Here is an 18446-nt window from a genome sequence, read left to right on the forward strand (position 1 = left end):
TCAACAGGTTCCTAGTTTCTTTAAATGTCAACATACATCAAAGGGACCATTCTTAAGGAACCCTAAGGCTACGCCCAAAATCAGACAAGCAAGGACACCATAAATGCCACAATGACTAAAGAACAGAGCAAAGATGGGTGTGGCGGCACACACCTCTGAAGTCGGCACAGGGAAGGCAGAAGCAGAAGAAGCAGGCAGATCTCTGGATTTAAGGCTAGCCTACTCTACATTTGAGGCTAGCCTACTCTACATAGGGAGTTCCAGCATAGTCAGAGCTACATAATGACCCCTGAATCGAACTAACTAGTTATTTTTTATTTAATTAATTGAAATTTAAATTGATTTTAATTAATTGAAATTTAAGTTGATTTTAATTAATTGAAATTTAAATTGATTTTAATTAATTGACTGATGAAAATTGAAGAAAAAACAAACTGAACCTAAAGTGGTCAGGCAGCATGTTTTAGAAAGGAGTTTATGTCTGACTTAGGTAGAAATGACCACGGTGGTGGCTCAGTAATACACTAACCTGAGTGTTTCTCATTCTCTTGTTTAGCATCTCAGCCACTGCTCTCAGTTTGCTTTTCCTGAGTTTTGGCTTCTTCTAATTGGGCTACCATCTCCACAGCCTTGTGGAGACAAAGGGAGGCGCTCATCCCTGAGCTCAAGCCTGAGCGTCATTATGGCCCTGTGGCTGTCGAGTTCTAAGGACTCAGAGCATACTTCAGACACTCAAGGGGGAGGGTGGTACAGCCTCAGGTTCTGAGTGGGAGAGCTCAACCCCATGGTGTGAAGAGCTTCACTGTGTTTCTAGCCCCACAGCCCAGAAACTTAAAGGAAAACATTTATGAGAGCAACTAGGGCCTTTAATCCATTTGGCAATCATTTTGCCCAGACAAGAAAATAAAATACAAACTCCTGAGGCAGAACGCTGTACCCACCCGGCTTCTAAGGCCATTCTTCTATACAAAGATAGCAGTGCACTTTCACATTTACAGACACACTAAAACACAATGCACACACATGTGTATCTATACACACACACACACACACACACACACACACACACACACACACACACACATGAATGGCAGGTTTGCAGGGTAACTGCTGCTCTGGTTTAAATTGCTAGAATATTTGCAAGTCAGCTTTGTATTCATCTCTTAAAGATACTTATTAAGAAAAGAAATGCCCCAAATGCAGCTGGTGCTAAAACTCATATTTATTCACCTTCGCAAAATAGGTATAATTTTTTAAAGATTTATTTATTATTATGTACACACTGTTTTGCCTGTGTGTACATCTGCATGACAGAGGAGGGCACCAGATCTCATTATAGATGGTTGTGAACCACCATGTGGGTGCTGGGAATTGAACTCAGGACCTTTAGAAGAGCAACCAGTGCACTTAACCTCTGAGCCATCTCTCCAGCCCCCTTTAAAAATGTGTAGCCCAGGCTGGCTTCGAACTCGTGATCCTCCTGCCTACGCCTCCTTCAGCAAATCCTGCCTGCCCTGCGTGCACCGCCTGGTGGTATAATGTTTTTTAAGTGGCACACTCTCCACTGTGCTTCCTCTAAAATGCAATTCTCTGCCTGCTACAAAGCAGACTGAATACAGAAGCGACTGACTGCAAACACATCCTCACTAGCAGAGGTGGGTGCAGTTTGCAGGTCTGCAGTGAAGAACCATGTGAGGACCGACAGGCGGGGCACACGAGGTGGGACCTAAGGGTTATCAGGCTTCTGACACCCTTTTGCTATTTCCTTCTCATAATCAAAAATGAGTGACTGGCTACGTTTTCTAATGCCACCTGCCGCAGCTAGGCTCCGCAAAGATCGTGGGTATCAGGTGTTAGGCTGTTTGTGTAAGGCCACGGTGCCTCAGCGGCTGTGACAACAACGGTCTTTGCAGAGCAAACTATGTGAACTGTTATACCCTATGTGCTGGCTGAAAACCCCTCAGCCCCTACATGCGGAGGAGCCGAGGAGGTCTGATCCTAACTGAAAGTCTGTAAATCCCGGCCCCGGCTTCACTTTGCCCCCCTTCAACTTGGACTGAAAGCATCAAGGTTCCTTCATCAGTTTGCTAAATAAATGTGATATTGTTCACATACTTGGGTGAGTTTAATCAGGAGTAAAATTAAAAACCTTTTCATCTTCCTTAGCTGCATATCTGAGAAATCGGATCATTAAACTACAGATGCTGACCCACTGTGAACCGCCCCAGCTTCAGCGTGGTTTTCTGCACCTGTGTTAAAGGCGATAGGAACTGGCTTTTATTAAAGCTCGTCACCCACCACCCTTTTCTTAATCTTTTGTGTGTGCTGTTTTACTTAACATTCCACTGGGCTCACAGGTAGCACTACTGTCTCCCTGGTTCTGAGGAGGAGAGAGGAGAGAGCCTGTGGTCCAGCCTAAGCATCTTGGCTCCTGACAACACTGGACAGCTACCTCACCCCCCTCCCCTGATCCCCCCCAAGTCTACAGGGCTCTTTCTGACCCTCAACCATCTCAAGGAAGTCTCCCCTCAGATTTGAAAACACAAAACAAAGGTGCGTGACTCCCTAAACTACACGTTTGTGTGTGTGTGTGTGTGTGTGTGTGTGTGTGTGTGTGTGTGTGTGTACGCATGCACATTGTTGTGGTAGGCTGTAATTGCCCACCCCAGACATGCCTGCTACTTGAGATCTCTCCAGTTGAAGAACCTGTAAATGTGGCACTTTACCTATAAAGGTGACACTCACATTTTGTTTTAGCAGACACTGAATTAGCAAGATAAGAGCTGCCAATGTTTCCTGTACACGTGCACAGCCCCTCCCCCCTTTGCGGCTTTCTTAGAAGGTTATCAGATCCATGACTTGTCTGAAGTGCTGTGACAGCTAATCATGGCTGCCATGGCTGTCAACCTGGGAGGATGGACCCTCGGTGGAAGAATCCCATCCATCTGATGGGCCTGTGGGCATCTGTGGGGTACTCTCTTGATTGCTTGAGAGACAGAGGGAGCAAGGCAGTATGCAGTGCCCCTCCGTGGTCCCTACTTCAGTTACTGGCTCCTGCTTTAGTTTTCCTCAATGACTGATTCTAAACTCGTTCTTCACTCAAGTTGCCTTTCGGGTCAGTGTTTTATCACAGCGCCAAACTGGGGCGGGTATTATGTTTGTTTCCTTTTTCTTTCTTTCTTTCTTTTGATGTCTGCATGGTTGGTTTGTCTGTCTGTGACCATGTGTGTGCCTGGTGCCCTCAGAGGTCAGAAATCGGTGTCAGATCACGTGGAGTTAGAGACAGTGTGAACTGGCACATGGGTGCCTGGAATCAAACCTGGGTCTCCTGGGAGAATAGTCAGTGTCCTTAGCCACTGAGTCACCTCTCTCTGCCCTCTACATTCCATCATCGTCATCATCACCACCATCATGGTAATGTGTGTGGTAGGCATTTTCTAGACAAAAGAAAGGAAAGAAGGAAAGGAGGGAGGGAGACGAGCTGAGCCAGTGCAGTGAGTGGGGGCAGGGAGGGAGAAGGGATGATTAATTTCAGAGCCAGCAGCTGAAGACTCTGAAACACTCTCGTCTGCTGAGCAGGATCCCCACAGTCTTCCCTCTTTCCTTTAGAGAATTCAGTATTGATCGGTTATATCAAACTGGAAGGCTTGTCAGAAAAAGCCATGGCCTAACTGTGCTGCTTGGGGACCTACGGCACCCGTGGAGTTGGCTAGCTGGCATTACCCCGCACTAGGGGCTCACGTGAGAAAGCGGCTCACACAAGCAAGCCGAAAACCCTAAGGAGACCCATAGTTTACACTGAAGTATGCAAGGTCTTCTTCAATCTTACATTTAAAAAAGTGCTAAAATTACACTGGTCACATTTATTTTAACGGTTTGTTGTTCAAATGTAGTTTAACCATAGGACGAAAGCAGAAGGCGTTTGGATCAGTAAAGCAAATACTTGAGTCTTCTGGGGTGTGTGTATGTGCATTCAGCCTTGGGTGTGCATCTGTATGTTCAGCCTCGGGGGTTGGTTCTCTGGTTTCAGACATATTTGTTTTGAGACAGAGTCTGTCACTGATCTGGTCACCTTCCAAGGTGCCCCAGGGGTCCTCTGCTTCCCAACTCTGGGTGGGACTACAAGCGTTTCCTACTGTGCCCAGAGTTTTGCATTGGTTGGGGGCTGAACTCAGGTACTGACACTTGTGTGGTGAGAACTTTAGCAACAGAGCCATGACAGTAGTCCCCTCTAACACAGGATCTGGAAGCAAAGCCCTCCCTACTGACAACTAATATTCCATTCCATTTCTTTTTACAGGATGTGCTAAGAAAAAAATCCAATCATACAGACCTTCTGGAATTAGAAAGCTCGTGTATCTACCAACAAAAACTAAACCCGTGCAGAGTTAAGACACCAGATAATGAGCATTTTTGAAAAACCCCACAAAAATGCTAAGGCACTTCTGTATAAAATTTGCTTAATGCTTAGAATAAAAGAATGGGTAGCTAGGTTTAAAAAAAAAAAAAAAAAAGGAAAAGCATCTCAAGATTCTGATTTTATATTTAAGGCTATCACTGAGGAGATTAAAACACTGCTAGCTACCACTTAATGAGTACCCAAACTATCAATTTTAGTAACCAACTGACAATCTATGCTTTGATTCTCCTATGAGTATCAACTGTGCATTCATTAATACAGCTAGGAATAGAAACCAACTATTCCCTTTATCTAAGACAATAGTATTATCTTATAATACTTGGCATAACCCTACCAAAAATAACATAAACATGTAATTATAATTTTGAAAACACATGCCAACATGTAGCAGACACCCAAACAAGCTGTTGCACCTTAAGCAAAGTGTAAACTGTGCATCTCAGGCACTCATCGCCTCACAGGTCCTTTGGAGATGCAGGTGTTAAGCTTGGTAGTAGAGTACGGGGCACACAATCACAAAGGAAGTCCGTCAAAGGCCAAAGAAGATGACATGCTCATGCGCATCCAACACAGACTGCCGCGCAGTGAGCAAGCTGAGCATCCCGCCCACTGCTATCTGAGTCGGTGCTCGGTTCAACACCAACAAGCAAGGAGATGCCAACCCCTGCAACGCTGCAGCCAACCTGAGTAACAGCCAGTTAGCACACAGCCGGCGAGAGGTGCCTGCACAATGTGTCCCCTGGCAGTCCACAGCTGCAGCGTTCCGGAACATTTACTCTATTTCAAATACTAAAAGCAAATGGATAAATAAACAGATCTATTTTCAGGTAGTAGGAATGAAAGGACTACCTCTTCCACAAAGCTGTCTCTCTTCTCCAGCATCTCCCGCAGTGTCTGCAGGATTTTAATGCACAGTTTCTCCTCTTTCTCCATCAGTTTCTTCGTGTGATTTATCAGCCTGAAAGCAAAAGGGTAGACCTTAAGAAGGACACTCGCTTCCCACCAAAATACACACAATATGCTACAGGGAAGCAGCCGGGTTAGCGCTGAGAGCACAGAGCCAACTGGATACATAATGTCAAAAATCTCAAAACTATTCACCAGCTCGTAGACTTTGCTGAGATACTTTGCATCTCAGTGATTCTCAGATTCAGGTGCTCTTTAGTGAGCTATGACACTCTGAGAAACAGCCCCCCCCCACCCATCCACTTTGCCAGTCTGAAAAGATTTATAGCACATTATATGCCACCATGCCATTAATTACTTCCTGTGCATCATGTGACATTGACTATAACATCACGGATGGCAATGACGTCACAGTACAGAGGCTCTGCCCCATTGCTTCAGTGTGCACGCATGACAGTGCTCTGTAGACGCGAGCAGTTTGCTGTGCTTAGAAGGAGCCAGAGTAGCATCAAGACGGCTGATCATTGCGACAATCCAGATGAGGCACGGCTCTCTTCTACAGAGGTGCAGCGCAAACCCGGTTTCTAGAAGGCTCTCAGGGCAGCCGTCCCACAGGTCAGCATCAGGTGCAATGTTTATGGTTAGGGTCTATAACTCAGACACCATAGATCATGTTGCTAGGAAACTGATCCTTCGTGGTCCTGTGAGACACATCTTCCTAGAAGAACAGCCTGAAGGAAATTACGGATCCCTGTGACATAGCAAGAGCACTATGGGATATATCTCTCCACGCAGGGTGAGTGCCATGGGACGGAACTGAGAGAAGCCACTTCCTCTGGCTAGTGCCCAGATAACGGACCTCCCAAGGAGTCTCTCAGCTCATCCTTAGGCTGCATAACCAGGCTGTTTGCTGAGGTGAAACAGATGAAACAACATGCTTCCAGTGACACGATCCTAACGTGGATATCCGCAGACAAACTCCTGTAAGGGCTCCAATTCACTAACCAACCTCTGGGGCATTAGGACAGAGTCCCAGCATGCAACGGGTTGCATATGGCCATCCAACACAACAAGTGCTGTTACAGTTTAAACAGGGGTAGTGAAAAAGGCCAATAAACAGGACAAAACAAAACAAACAACAACAACAAAAGTCTGTTCTGTTCCAGGGATTTCCTAGAGCTGGTCAGAGAAGGCATCAAAGAAACAGCACTTAAATTAGAAGATGTGAGGGAGCCGGGAGAGGTGGGCAAGAAAGCAAGCCTGGCCAGGAGACAGCACAGCCTCGGCCAGGTCGTGGGCGGCTGCTGACCTTATCCACAAAATAATCAATGGTGAAGAAGGGGCCAGAACGTTGTGCTAAGGAACCTGGAGTTGGGGTCTGACATGGAGGATTCCTGGTATGTGTACACACTGTCCCAGAAGTCCCCTGTTCATATTTCATATCTTTTCTAAGTCATGGTCTTATATTATTCTTTCCCTGCGTAGACTTGAAAACCCACTGTTTTAAAAAAAAAAAAAAAAAAAAAAAAACACCACAGATTCCCTTTCATAAGAGTAGCTAAGGATTTAAGTGGACCCAAACCAGCTGCCTGGGAGGTGAACACACATGCCAACCTCTTCCATCCTCCCACTCACTGCATGTGACTAAGCAGAGTCCACGTCGTTCCTGCAGGCTGCCCTTCACCCACCCGTGTAGACCACAGTTCCCCCAGGCTGCCCTTCACCCACCCGTGTAGACCACAGTTCCCCCAGGCTGCCCTCCACCCACCTGTATAGACCACAGTTCCCCCAGGCTGCCCTCCACCCACCCATGTAGACCCATCCATCACTGGGAACCATGGGAGAGAGTCTCTGGAGGAAGTGGGAAGCTAATTCAGCCTTGGCAGAGGCTTCTCGTTCACCAAGTCAGCTTCATTAGAAGGCTGGCACAGCAGCGCCAGGGCCCGGCATGGCTAGCTATAAAACTGAGTTCTAGCCCTCTGGCTAAGCTTACAAATGAGACTCTGGCTCTTCCGAGAGATGGGAGCGGGTAGGGTAAGGACAGACAGTAGTCAGTCACCCTGAGCCATAGACTGTGACAGCACAGAAGCCTTTCACCACTGAAGCCAGCGGGGCGACCCTTTCCTCTGCCTGCTGTGGGGTCTGTAATGCATTGCCACAGCCAGCTCGCCCCACGTCTTCCTCTGCTTTCTCTAACACGCGGTGCCTCGACCTTTTCCAGGGATCAGAGCTGCTTGATTTTGGCTACTGCAGTGAACTCCCTCCCACACCCTCACCTCTACATCCTAGACCTCGCTCTCTAGCAGGGTGCCACGCTAACAGCAGCATCTGGGTCTGTGTTGCAGAGCCGGTAGATGCCAGGCACACACAGCCACTGAATGTTGGGATGTAGCTGGATTGGGGGGGGGGGGGGGGGGGGGGGGGGGGGCGGGGGGTTGTCTCATTGTAATCAGTCTCCATGTTAATCTACGAAACCACAACGGCAGCTCCTTTGTGCCGTAGAGAGTTCTGGAAAGGATCACAGGTGTCCTGCATTGTTGGAGACACTTGTAGTGTGAAAGTGGACCACAGGGGCCCTCTCTCTTCCACCCTGGTGAGCCTCCTGGCCCGGCCCCACTTACTTTGACATGAAGGCACCACATCTGATCCTGGCATCACTGCCCTCTGGGAACAGCAGCTCCGGACTATACAGCACGTCCACCAGCACGGAGAACTCGGCCTGCATCATGGGGCTGAACTGCTGCTCCAGGGAGGCCACAACATCCTGGGGAAAGGCACAGAGGACTCGCGTGAACGCCCTTCAAGATGCGACAGCAGGAAGAAGGTGCACAGGGCGGACCCCGGCTTCCCACCACAGCAAGCGTTTGCTGTGTACACTTCAGCCCGGGCTGCTGTCCCCGCGCCATGTCTGTATACCTTAAAGATTTTTAAATTATGTATATATGAGAGGAAGGGCATATGCACCTGTGTAACGGTACCCAGGGAAGCCAGAAGAGGGCGTCAGATCTCCTGAGGCTAGGGCTGCAGGCTGTTGTGAGCCTCCTGACACAGGTGTGAGATCAGAACGCACAGTCTCTGGAAGGGCAGCGTGTGTACGCTCCTAACCACTGAGCGATCTCTCCAGCCTTGTATATAGTTTTAAATCAACGCATAAAAGAATCGGTCGGGTAGGTAGCGATGGACTTGGCAGGGTGTATGTGTAAAAGGGAGATGCTGTAGAGCCACCTCACAATGGAGGCACCATGACTTGGAGTGGATTGGAGACAAACATGGCAGCAGCTACACAGACATTTCCTATGTGTCACTGGTCACCAGAACTAAGCCTTTATCCCAATGAAAACACTTGCTCATATGACATTCAAAGCACATTAGACACTGCTCAGGGCTTCAAGACATCAATACTATTTCAGTTACACTTGCTGATAGGCTCGACCGGCTCTTTTCACCCTGTTCCTTGCTAAAAAAGAGTCCCAGTGCTATTTCTGAGTCAGGCAAAAATATCCTCAGGGAGATGATGCTCCCTCCCTCAGCATCAAGGCTGACAGCTCATACTGGCCAGTTACACCACACCCTCTGGGCAGGACATTATACAGCCCGAACCAGTGAGAAAGCCGAAGCCTGAGTGACCACCCCACAGGCTGGGACAGGAGACTTCACCACTTCAGTTCTCGAGGTGGCCTTGAAAGCACGACTCCAAAAATCAGAGCAGCCCCGTGTGGCTTGGGAGGCCCACCCTAAGCAGAGGCCAGGGGCCATTCAGCTTTAGAGAACTTGTCTATGGCGCTGGCAAATGGGTGGCCGCCATGCCAGGTTCCTCTGACACCTGGTACGCTTCATTTTTCAGGCCCCCAATTGGCTCCCTGGGAACAATCTGTTAACAGTAAACATAAAGGAAATGCTAATAAGGGTGTGGACATTTTATAAAGAGCGGCTGCTTATCAGAACCGCCCCCGCCTGGTGAAACTGGCCTGCTGGACCACCCGGTAGCCTCTGGCACTGAACAAACGGTGCTCAGGCTGTTGTGACATCAGCCTTCCCCGTGAGTCAGAACTGACCCCCATGACATCATCCTTCCCCGTAAGTCAGAACTGCCCGCCATGATATCAGGACACCGGCAGCGGCACCTAGGTTTGCTGTGGAGACTTAAAACAGGTGCCAGGAACAGCTCCCGATGCACACTGCCGCCTTTGTGTCAGATGTCAGCTCCCATTATTAGTGAGTGTGCATGAGCCATGAGCATCACCCTCCACTCCATCTTACCATGCCATGGCTAGTCGCTCCACATGGCGACACTTTACTTTCCATGGCCACCTTCCCTTGGCTTCTGTGACTTAATTTCCCACTGGCACCCTGACCCCTCCTTCACTAAGCCCTGCTTGCTTGTGTCCTTCCTTCCATAGTTCCCACTTCACCAAAGCTGCTCATCCAATGCTGTGGTTTTCACCTCTATGTCCATGCTAGAACATTCTCCTTCATGTTTCCAGCACAGACATCCATAGACAATGCCACTCTGGACTCGCACACCCAGCAATCCATCTGGCAGAGCCGCTTAGGTATTAGAATAGGCATCACAAAACTCTCCAGACAGATTTCCAATTCCTAGCCCCACCCCTAACCTTGCACTGTTTCACGTCTTACAAATTATGCAGCCGCATTTAACCCATGGTTACCCTGACTCCTCTGTCGTCTGTCATCCATCCATCCATCCATCCATCCATCCATCCATCTGCCGTTCCCGTCCGGCAAGAAAATCCATCCCGAATCTATCTGCGTCTCTCTCCATTACAGTCGCTGCCTTATTTTTCTTTTTCAGATTTTACTTTTAACATGTGTATGTGTATGTATCTGTGTGTGGGTATGTGCACCTGAGTGCAGGTGCCCACGGAAGCCACCCATGGTTAAGTGCTGGGGATCGAACCCTGGTCCTCAGGAAGAGCAGAGTGTGTGCCATCAATGCAGGAACTCTCCAAAGGATTTGCTATCACCCTTAATAAAATCCAAATGCCTCACCAGGGTCAACAACAAAGGCCAATGACCTGAGAGGCAGAGTTTAGTTTTCACAGCATGGGGGTAAGGAATCTAAGAACAAGGAAACAGCAGGCTTGGTGACTATTTCCTGGTTCATCCAGGGCCGGGTGGAGAGAAGAATCAACTCATTCTGACCAAAGGGAAATCAGTGAACACTGGAGGATAAACTAAGTCCATACAATGAAAATTTAATCTACTACATGTATTTTTGCAGTAAGCTATTTTTACTAACTTTATTAGTGGCATACTTATATTTATATCAAGGACTACAACTTACTAAGAAATAATTAGAACACATCAAATTATATATACTTATTAAAAAGTACATCAGGACAATTTATCCAGATGTTGCTCGTTTAAAGGGTAGTGCTGGCAGAGAATTATAAAGGAAAGCTTTACCCTTAAATAAGAATTTCATATTTTCAACCATATTGTATTATAAGACACATTTAAAAATACAGAATTTAGGAAACATTGATGCCATTTCGCGCTCTCATTGTACCTGTAACTTCTCGATGATGTTTCTGTAATCCCATGCTGGTCCTCCGAGAGCTTCCTTGAAGCGAGGGCCAGAGCGAGCGGAGAGCCTCCAGCCCATGGCAGCTCTCTGCACCGTGCTTGAGTGGTTCTTCATGAAGAGAGTATTAACCTGGCTGTCCAAGTCCACAGGGATCGCAATCCCACGGTTTTTGGCTGAAAAGAAAAGGGGGGAAAAGATGGGAAGTAGTTTCTCTGTGTGTTTGGTTAAATCTTTTTAAATATTAGTCAGGCACACTAATAAACATGAAAGCCTTTTCTTTTTTAAGAAAGAGAGAGAAAAATCCAGGCATGGTAGCCCACATCCACTCAGGAGGCAGAGGCAGGCAGATCTCTGTGAGTTCAAGACCAGCCTGGTCTACAAAATGAGTCCAGGACAGCCAAGGATACACAGAGAAACTCTGTCTCGAAAAACCAATGAGACAGACAGAGAGAGAGAGAGACTGGCCTTAATTTTTCAAATTTGCCACGCAATCATTTCACAGACTTTCAAGTTAAAAGCTGCTGAAATTACTTCTGTCCTTCAGACCAATTAGCAACGTGTGATCACTGAACCTTCACGATCCTATCTGATTTCTTGGTGATTAATGTTTGACCTGTCCTCCATTTCTACATCAACACAGAAAAGCACTCCAACAAGCATACAAGTCCTTACCTTCCCCAGTGCCAAAGAAAATAAAAACTCAGACAGAAAGCACACAGCCAAACCCTGCCGAGCTGTTAGCTTAGAGGGCATGTGTGTATGTGTTTATATGGGTACATGTGTGCCCACAAAACTGCATGTGACCAAATGTCTCACAGAAGCAGCAGTGAAAAGGTTAAAACGCATAAAAAGCTACCTTCCTGCTTTTTTTCCTGAGACTCACTGGCACACGCCGCTTAACGGACGTAGGCCACAATGACACTGAGCAACACGAAGAAAATGGAAGTGTTGTGGCATTTCTACCAGAGTGGAGTGGTAACTAGGTAAAAACGACTGGACTTGACGCAGGTCTGCCCTGCTTCGAGGAAACAGTAGACCAGGAACACTGGGGTCATCTGAGCTACTCAAGATCACCCCTGAATTGTGGGAAAGGAAGGCCCTCCTCCCTCCGACTAGCAAACTGAGAAGTCCAGCACAGCTGTTTTCACCAGGAGGATAAAGTTAGAGAAATAAAAAGACATGCCTTTAAGAAGGAAGACTAAACCGTGGAGAGTGAGCATGCCGGGTGAAGGTGTTAAGACTGGGCAGAGAAGCAGGGCAGAGCTTGACGTGACTCTGGGGATCATGAGACAGGGGCACATTTCACAAGGGGGCAGGTCCAGGAGGGGAATCACACGGGGATTCCAACCATCAAGCAAATCCCTACCTGTCTCATGAACACACACATACGCACATGCATGCACGCACGCACGCACACACATGCACGCATACACACACGCATGCACACACACATGTGCACACATATCACATACATGCACACATGCGTGTGCACACACATGCACACACACACAAACATGCACACACACGAACTGATGAACTCACACAAAGGGAATGTTGCCATGGCATTTGCTCAGCCCCTCCTACAGAACTCCAGGTCAGTCCTTCTCATTTCTGCAAGGGTTACAGGCCAGGAATAGACCTCCTAAACTGCAGTGGTCACTGTGCCACCACCCCAGCCCGTGTCAGTCATTACCAACAACTACAACAAAGCCCCGGGGATCACAAATAAAAACATCAGCATGAAGAACGAAGGCCTCCACTGAAGCAGGAGATAGTTCTAACCACGGTCCTAGACAATCTCAGTCAAAATGCCCCAAAGCTTTCAAAGACTGAAAGCATGAAAGACTAAGGGCAAAGGTAGGAGATTATGGGATAGGAAGGGCCAATCCAGGAAGATGCACACTGACAAGTGACAGTCACAAGGAAGTAACAGACACAGTGATTATAAAGAACTAGGACATTTACTGAGGGCTGGAGGGGTGGCTCAGCAGAGAAGAGGACTGGCTGCTCCTGCTGGCCGGGGTTTGGTTCCCAGCACCCGTAAGGCTCAGCTGACGACTGCAGTTCCTGGGACTCTGACACCCTCTTCTGGCCACTCGAGGCACTGCATGCATATGATGCACATACAGACAAGCGGACTTACACGCATACACATAAAAACCAAAACAAACTTTTTAAAAGAGGAATTTCCTGCATCTGAAGCAGAGTGTCACGTCTCTGAATGAAGGACCCACTGGCTGCCGATAGGATTTAATAAGCACAGAGGCCACATTCCGGTGAAACTTGGAAATGTTGTCAAAGGTTGAATTGTCTCCCCCGAAGCAAATCCTGATGTCTGAGTTATCAGTATATGGACAATCAGCGACCTTATCTGATAACAGGGTCTTTATAAATGGCCTCAGGATGAAGGAGATTCTGAATTAGGCTCTGCCCTACCAACTTTGACTGTTCTGTACCAGAAAGCAGAAGAGACGGAGACACAGGGGCAGAAACACCATGTGAAGACGGAAGAAAAAGAGACGGAGACACAGGGGCAGAAACACCATGTGAAGACGGAAGAAAGACTAAAGCACGAGCTGCAAGCCAAGGGTGCCAACAGCCAACAGCAAAACTAACAAAAAGACCAGATCCAGCCACTGCCCGCAGCCGCTGGGAGAGCCTGGCGCTGCCGGCACGTATCTGTGAGACTCTGCCCCTGCAGAGCTGTAAACTGGTGTGCCTTTGCTCTGGGGATGGCAACTTGTGAGGGGACAAATGAGCACTATGCCTGGTTAGCATAAAAGTTTAAGAATATCAAGGGAGACACCGGGATCCTGTCTGCAAGGCTGGGCACCGGGTTCCTGTCTGCAAGGCTGGACACCAGGTTCCTGTCTGCAAGGCTGGGCACCGGGTTCCTGTCTGCAAGGCTGGGCACCAGGTTCCTGTCTGCAAGGCTGGGCACCGGGTTCCTGTCTGCAAGGCTGGGCACCGGGTTCCTGTCTGCAAGGCTGGGCACCGGGTTCCTGTCTGCAAGGCTGGGCACCGGGTTCCTGTCTGCAAGGCTGGGCACCTGGTTCCTGTCTGCAAGGCTGGGCACCGGGTTCCTATCTGCAAGGCTGGGCACCGGGTTCCTGTCTGCAAGGCTGGGCACTGGAAGGATAGAATGGGTGGCCGATGATTTTGAGACTAATAATCTGTAGACAACTCAACTAAAACTCAAACGTGATTCCCCAATAAGAACATCCCAGAATGAATGCCTCAGAAACTTTTCTATGAAACTCCTGTCACAAAATTACATCAAAAAAGAGAAAAGAATCCAAGAAAGTGTCAAATGAATAGAAGAAACTATGGCAACTTAGCCTGAGCTTGAATAAAAGAACAGAGATGGGAACAAACAAACGACAGCACCTCCTGACACGTACAGCCAGGAAAGCCACTTCCACTGAAAAAGCTTAGTTCTACAAACTTCATTTTTGTTAAAATAGTTACTCATTTATATGTCACATTTATAAATCCCAACATAGAAAAATCAACTCTATTCTAAACTGGAACACAAATATCACAAATCCCGACCATGGGAAGCCAGTAACACATCCAACAAGAAGCCAAGAGGAAGACAGGGCATGGAGGGAGGGTGGTGGTTCCTCATGACATCATGTGAAAGGACAATACTTACAGCTGCTCCATCAAGAAACAGACATGATGACACAGTCAGGGTTATAGTGATAGGCACCAGAAGCTGTGTTCCAAATGCTAAAGACAGGAAGAAAGAATGGGAGGAGAAGGATGGAGGGGGGAGGGGGAGGGAGGGGAAGGGAGACAGGGAGGGAGGGGGAGGGAGGGGAAGGGAGACAGGGAGGGAGGGGGAGAGAGGAAGAGGGAGGGAGGGAGGGGGAGGGAGAGGAAGGGAGACAGGGAGGGAGGAAGGGGGAGGGAGGGGGAGGGAAGGAGGAGGGAGGGAGGGAAGGAGACAGGGTGGGGGGGAGGGAGGGGAAGGGAGACAGGGGAGGGACGGGAAGGGAGGAGTGAGGAGGGAGGGAGGGGGAAGGGTGAGGGGAGGAAGGGAGGGAGGAGGAGGGGGAGGGAGGGGGAGGGAAGGGAGGGGGAAGGAGGGACGAGGGGAAGGGAGACAGGGAGGGAGGAAGGGGGAGGGAGGGAGAGGAGGGAGGGAGGGAGGAAAGAGAAGAGGATGGGAGGAGAGAGGAGGCAAAAGAGAGAAGAGAGAGGAAAAGATGAGAGAAGAGGAGGAGATGAAAGACAAAGAGAAGAGAGATAGGAGAGGGAAATGGGGAGAGAGAGAGGGGCTAGACAGAGAGAGAAAAGGGAGACAGAGAAATGGAAAAGATAAGGGAGGAGGGAGAAGTAAGAGGAGAGAGAGGAGAGCTGGGAAACAGGAGAGATGGGGGAGGGGAAAGGGGACAGAAAGACAGAATTTAGGTTTTCTTTCACATACACAGGAAAGTACTAGATGGGGCTGTTGCTGCTGGTGAAAACTTTGAAACAAGCAACTTCTGCTGCCAGCGCAGAGCCAGGTACCAACTTAAATACAAGATCCAGCTGGAGGCTTAGAGCTGCCCTCCTGACCCAGCACACTGCTGCCTAGACTCTCCTAGAACAGGCCCTGATCAACTTCGCTTTGCAGCAAACAGTGTACCTGCCCATGTCCCCGCCCACGCTACACCACGACTGCTGTTCCGTGGACAGGCAGCCTCCACACTGCCGAGCAACCCACAGTTTTATTAACACTTAATCTTGCTCCATGGTCAAACTCTGTTGAGACCTTTGTTCTTTTCTGGCCGTTTCCAAAATGAGCATCATTAGCTTCGAACATCGAGCAACTGATCCAGGGTGCTGCTGTTTCAGGGTCACTGTCCGTCCAACCAAAATAACAAAACCTTACAGACCTTTGCTCTCCTCACAACATACTGCAACCAGGTTGTCACCTCAGGTTAAACTACGCACTTACCCCCACCCTCACCCCCATGAGTCGGACACTCTAGGTGGCACCCACCATCAAAAGACAGTTGCTAAGAATCAAGCAGGCTTATTGGTCGTGAGTACATATTTCCAGAGGATTTGAGTTCAATTCTCAGAACCCGCGTTGCCATCTCCTGGCCTCCACAGTCTGTGCGCAAACCCACACACAGACACATATCATTTAAAACAATAATAAAATTGTTTAACAATATGACATACAAGGAGACACTGCAGGAACATGTCCCTGGTGATGTGCATTCAGGTCACCGATGAGTCTCTGTCCCTTAGTTGGTGCCCGCCCAGGGTCTGCCCACCCACAGTCTGCGTGCCCAGGGTCTGCCCGTCCAGGGTCTGCCCACCTACAGTCTGCGTGCCCAGGGTCTGCCCGTTCAGGGTCTGCCCACCTACGGTCTGCGTGCCCAGGGTCTGCCCGCCCAGGATCTGCCCGCCCAGGGTCTGCCCACCCATGAGTTGTGCTCCACTTACTCTAAGATGGAGACACATGCAGAGAAAGCTAAAGAGACCCCCCCCCCATCATAAATGGTGTGGATGTTTTCTGTTCCACAATCTGACTATTTTGACCTAGTGGCCCATCTTGACGTGAACTGCACAATATGAACTCCAGGTACAATGAGCAACTTCCCTGGGCCCAGATGTAAACTGCAGCTTGTGGTTAAGCCACGACCTTGAAGCTATGAAAGATCAACCCTGCATCTGGGTTGAGTTGAACTAAGCTACAATAACAAACACTTTAAGGCCTGGGAGTACAGCCCTGTGGTAGGACAGACCCAGCCTGCTCAAAGCTCTTGGTTCGATTCCCAGCGCCTCAAGACAACAGCAAACAAAATAAATTTAAAATAGACAATCTCCACAAACATGGCCTGGCATAGAGTCTCTGCTCTGTCACAATAATACAGATATTAGTTTGAAATCAAAATATAAAATGAGTTAGATTTCCATGGGTTGTTTAGAAAGCATGTGGGGTGGGGGTTGGGTGGTCAGAAAGGGACCCTGGGATTATGAAAAGCACTTGTTTTATCTCATGTTCAAGGGCATTAACTAGGAAAACAACCTTTTTAAGTCAAATTCATGATCAAAACTGAGTTAGATCCCAACAAGCTAATAACATCCCGGATCTGTGCTGTACAAACAGCAGGAGAAATCCCCACAGCTAACAATAATAATCAGCCTGCTGAGCCCAGCACTCTTCATGCCTGCAGCATGTAATATGGGCCATGTTAGAGTTCTTATAAAGACATATTCCTCTTTTGCCCCTAAGTTAGGACGACTGCCTTGTTAGGAACACATTGAGAGGACAGGTGTCTGAGTCCCTAACAAGTAAGAGAGGGAGGAACGGGCCGATGCACTTTGCTTCAGGGGACCTCTGCCTAGAGAAAGTGACTTCTCAAAAATGATCCACCTTTATCTGCAGGTATTTTTATTACAAGGCTAACCTCCTAATTAGGCTTATAAATCCTAAGATTTTCCTGGCTATGACAAGTCTTTTCAGGGGCTTTAAGATGTAATCAAAATCTATTTCTAATTATAACTCATTAAAAATTGTGTCATGTGAACGTTTTTTAACTAGGTGGAGTCACACCAATGGCATGTGCCAGACCAAGGCTTCTGAAAACACGTATAGCTTGGGGATAGGTGCCATGGAGAAAATGCCTAGATAGACACACTGACAAGCATGGGGGAGAGGCAGCAGCGAGAGCAAGCATTAATTAGAAAGTGTGGTTGGCTGTCAGCCCATCAGAACCAGCACAGCTGGAGCGGAGGAGGAAGACATGGGAGAGCTGCAGCTGTTCTCCGGCATGCCAAAGTCTCTGAAATACACACACACACATATCTCTGTGTATGTATGTGTGTGTGTTCATCTGTGCAAGGATGAATGTGTGAGCACAAGTGTGTGTGAACTACCTTGCCTGTAGTTCTTCAGACTCAGGGTCTCCCACTAACCTGGAACTGGACAAACAGACCAGGCTGGCTGGCCGGTGCGCCCCAGGGATCCATCTGTCTCTGCCTCCCCAGAGCTGGGATTATAGGCACATGCCGCAATGTCAAGACTCTTTCATCTGGCTTTAGAGGCTGTCCTCTTGCAAATGCTTTGCCGACTGAGCTATTTCCCCAGCCCGCTGGAGTTTCTAACTAGGAAGAACATGGGATACATGGATACGCTTCCAACTCTGCTGCATGGACGCCGCACTAACCCTCCACCTGTACAAAGCACACACTTGTTATGGTCATTCAAGAACAGGAATCAGACAGCCTGGCCAACCATCAGCCTGTGTCTCCCCCTCCCTCCCCTTCCTCCCCTCCCTCCCCTTCCTCCCCCCTCCCCCCTCCTCCCCTCCCTCCCCTCAGTTCCCCTTGCTTCATCTTCTTCTCTGTGACACAGGAGGAACTCTTTATCTTTATGACCTTAGACCCCTGAGTGGAGAGATTACAGGCGTAAGTCACCTTGCCCAGTTCCAGGGAGCTCAAGGCTTTTAACAGTCACTCCCGAGAAATGCAGACAAACCAAAGCTATGAAAATTCTCTGAGAATGAAACACCTCAGGCTGGCAGAAGCTATTCTGAAAATGAAATTAAACCTAAAATGGAAAAAGTAAAG

General features: G+C 48.4%; 1 protein-coding gene across 1 annotated transcript in view; it reads right to left on the minus strand.

Moving 5' to 3' along the window:
• Window positions 1-5194: 5194 nt before the first annotated feature.
• The window catches only part of LOC127197621 (inositol 1,4,5-trisphosphate receptor type 2-like), a 33633-nt gene continuing 20381 nt past the window's right edge, over window positions 5195-18446 (minus strand). Inside the window, exons 5-7 of the mRNA XM_051155601.1 lie at window positions 10857-11047; window positions 7948-8090; window positions 5195-5378 (exon numbers count right to left, since the gene is read on the minus strand). Of these exons, the coding sequence (XP_051011558.1) occupies window positions 5210-5378; window positions 7948-8090; window positions 10857-11047 (503 nt within the window). The 3' untranslated portion in view covers window positions 5195-5209. The remainder of the gene's footprint in view (window positions 5379-7947; window positions 8091-10856; window positions 11048-18446) is intronic.

This window comes from Acomys russatus, chromosome 13 (genome assembly GCF_903995435.1).
Source record: "Acomys russatus chromosome 13, mAcoRus1.1, whole genome shotgun sequence".
Lineage (NCBI taxonomy): Eukaryota > Metazoa > Chordata > Mammalia > Rodentia > Muridae > Acomys > Acomys russatus.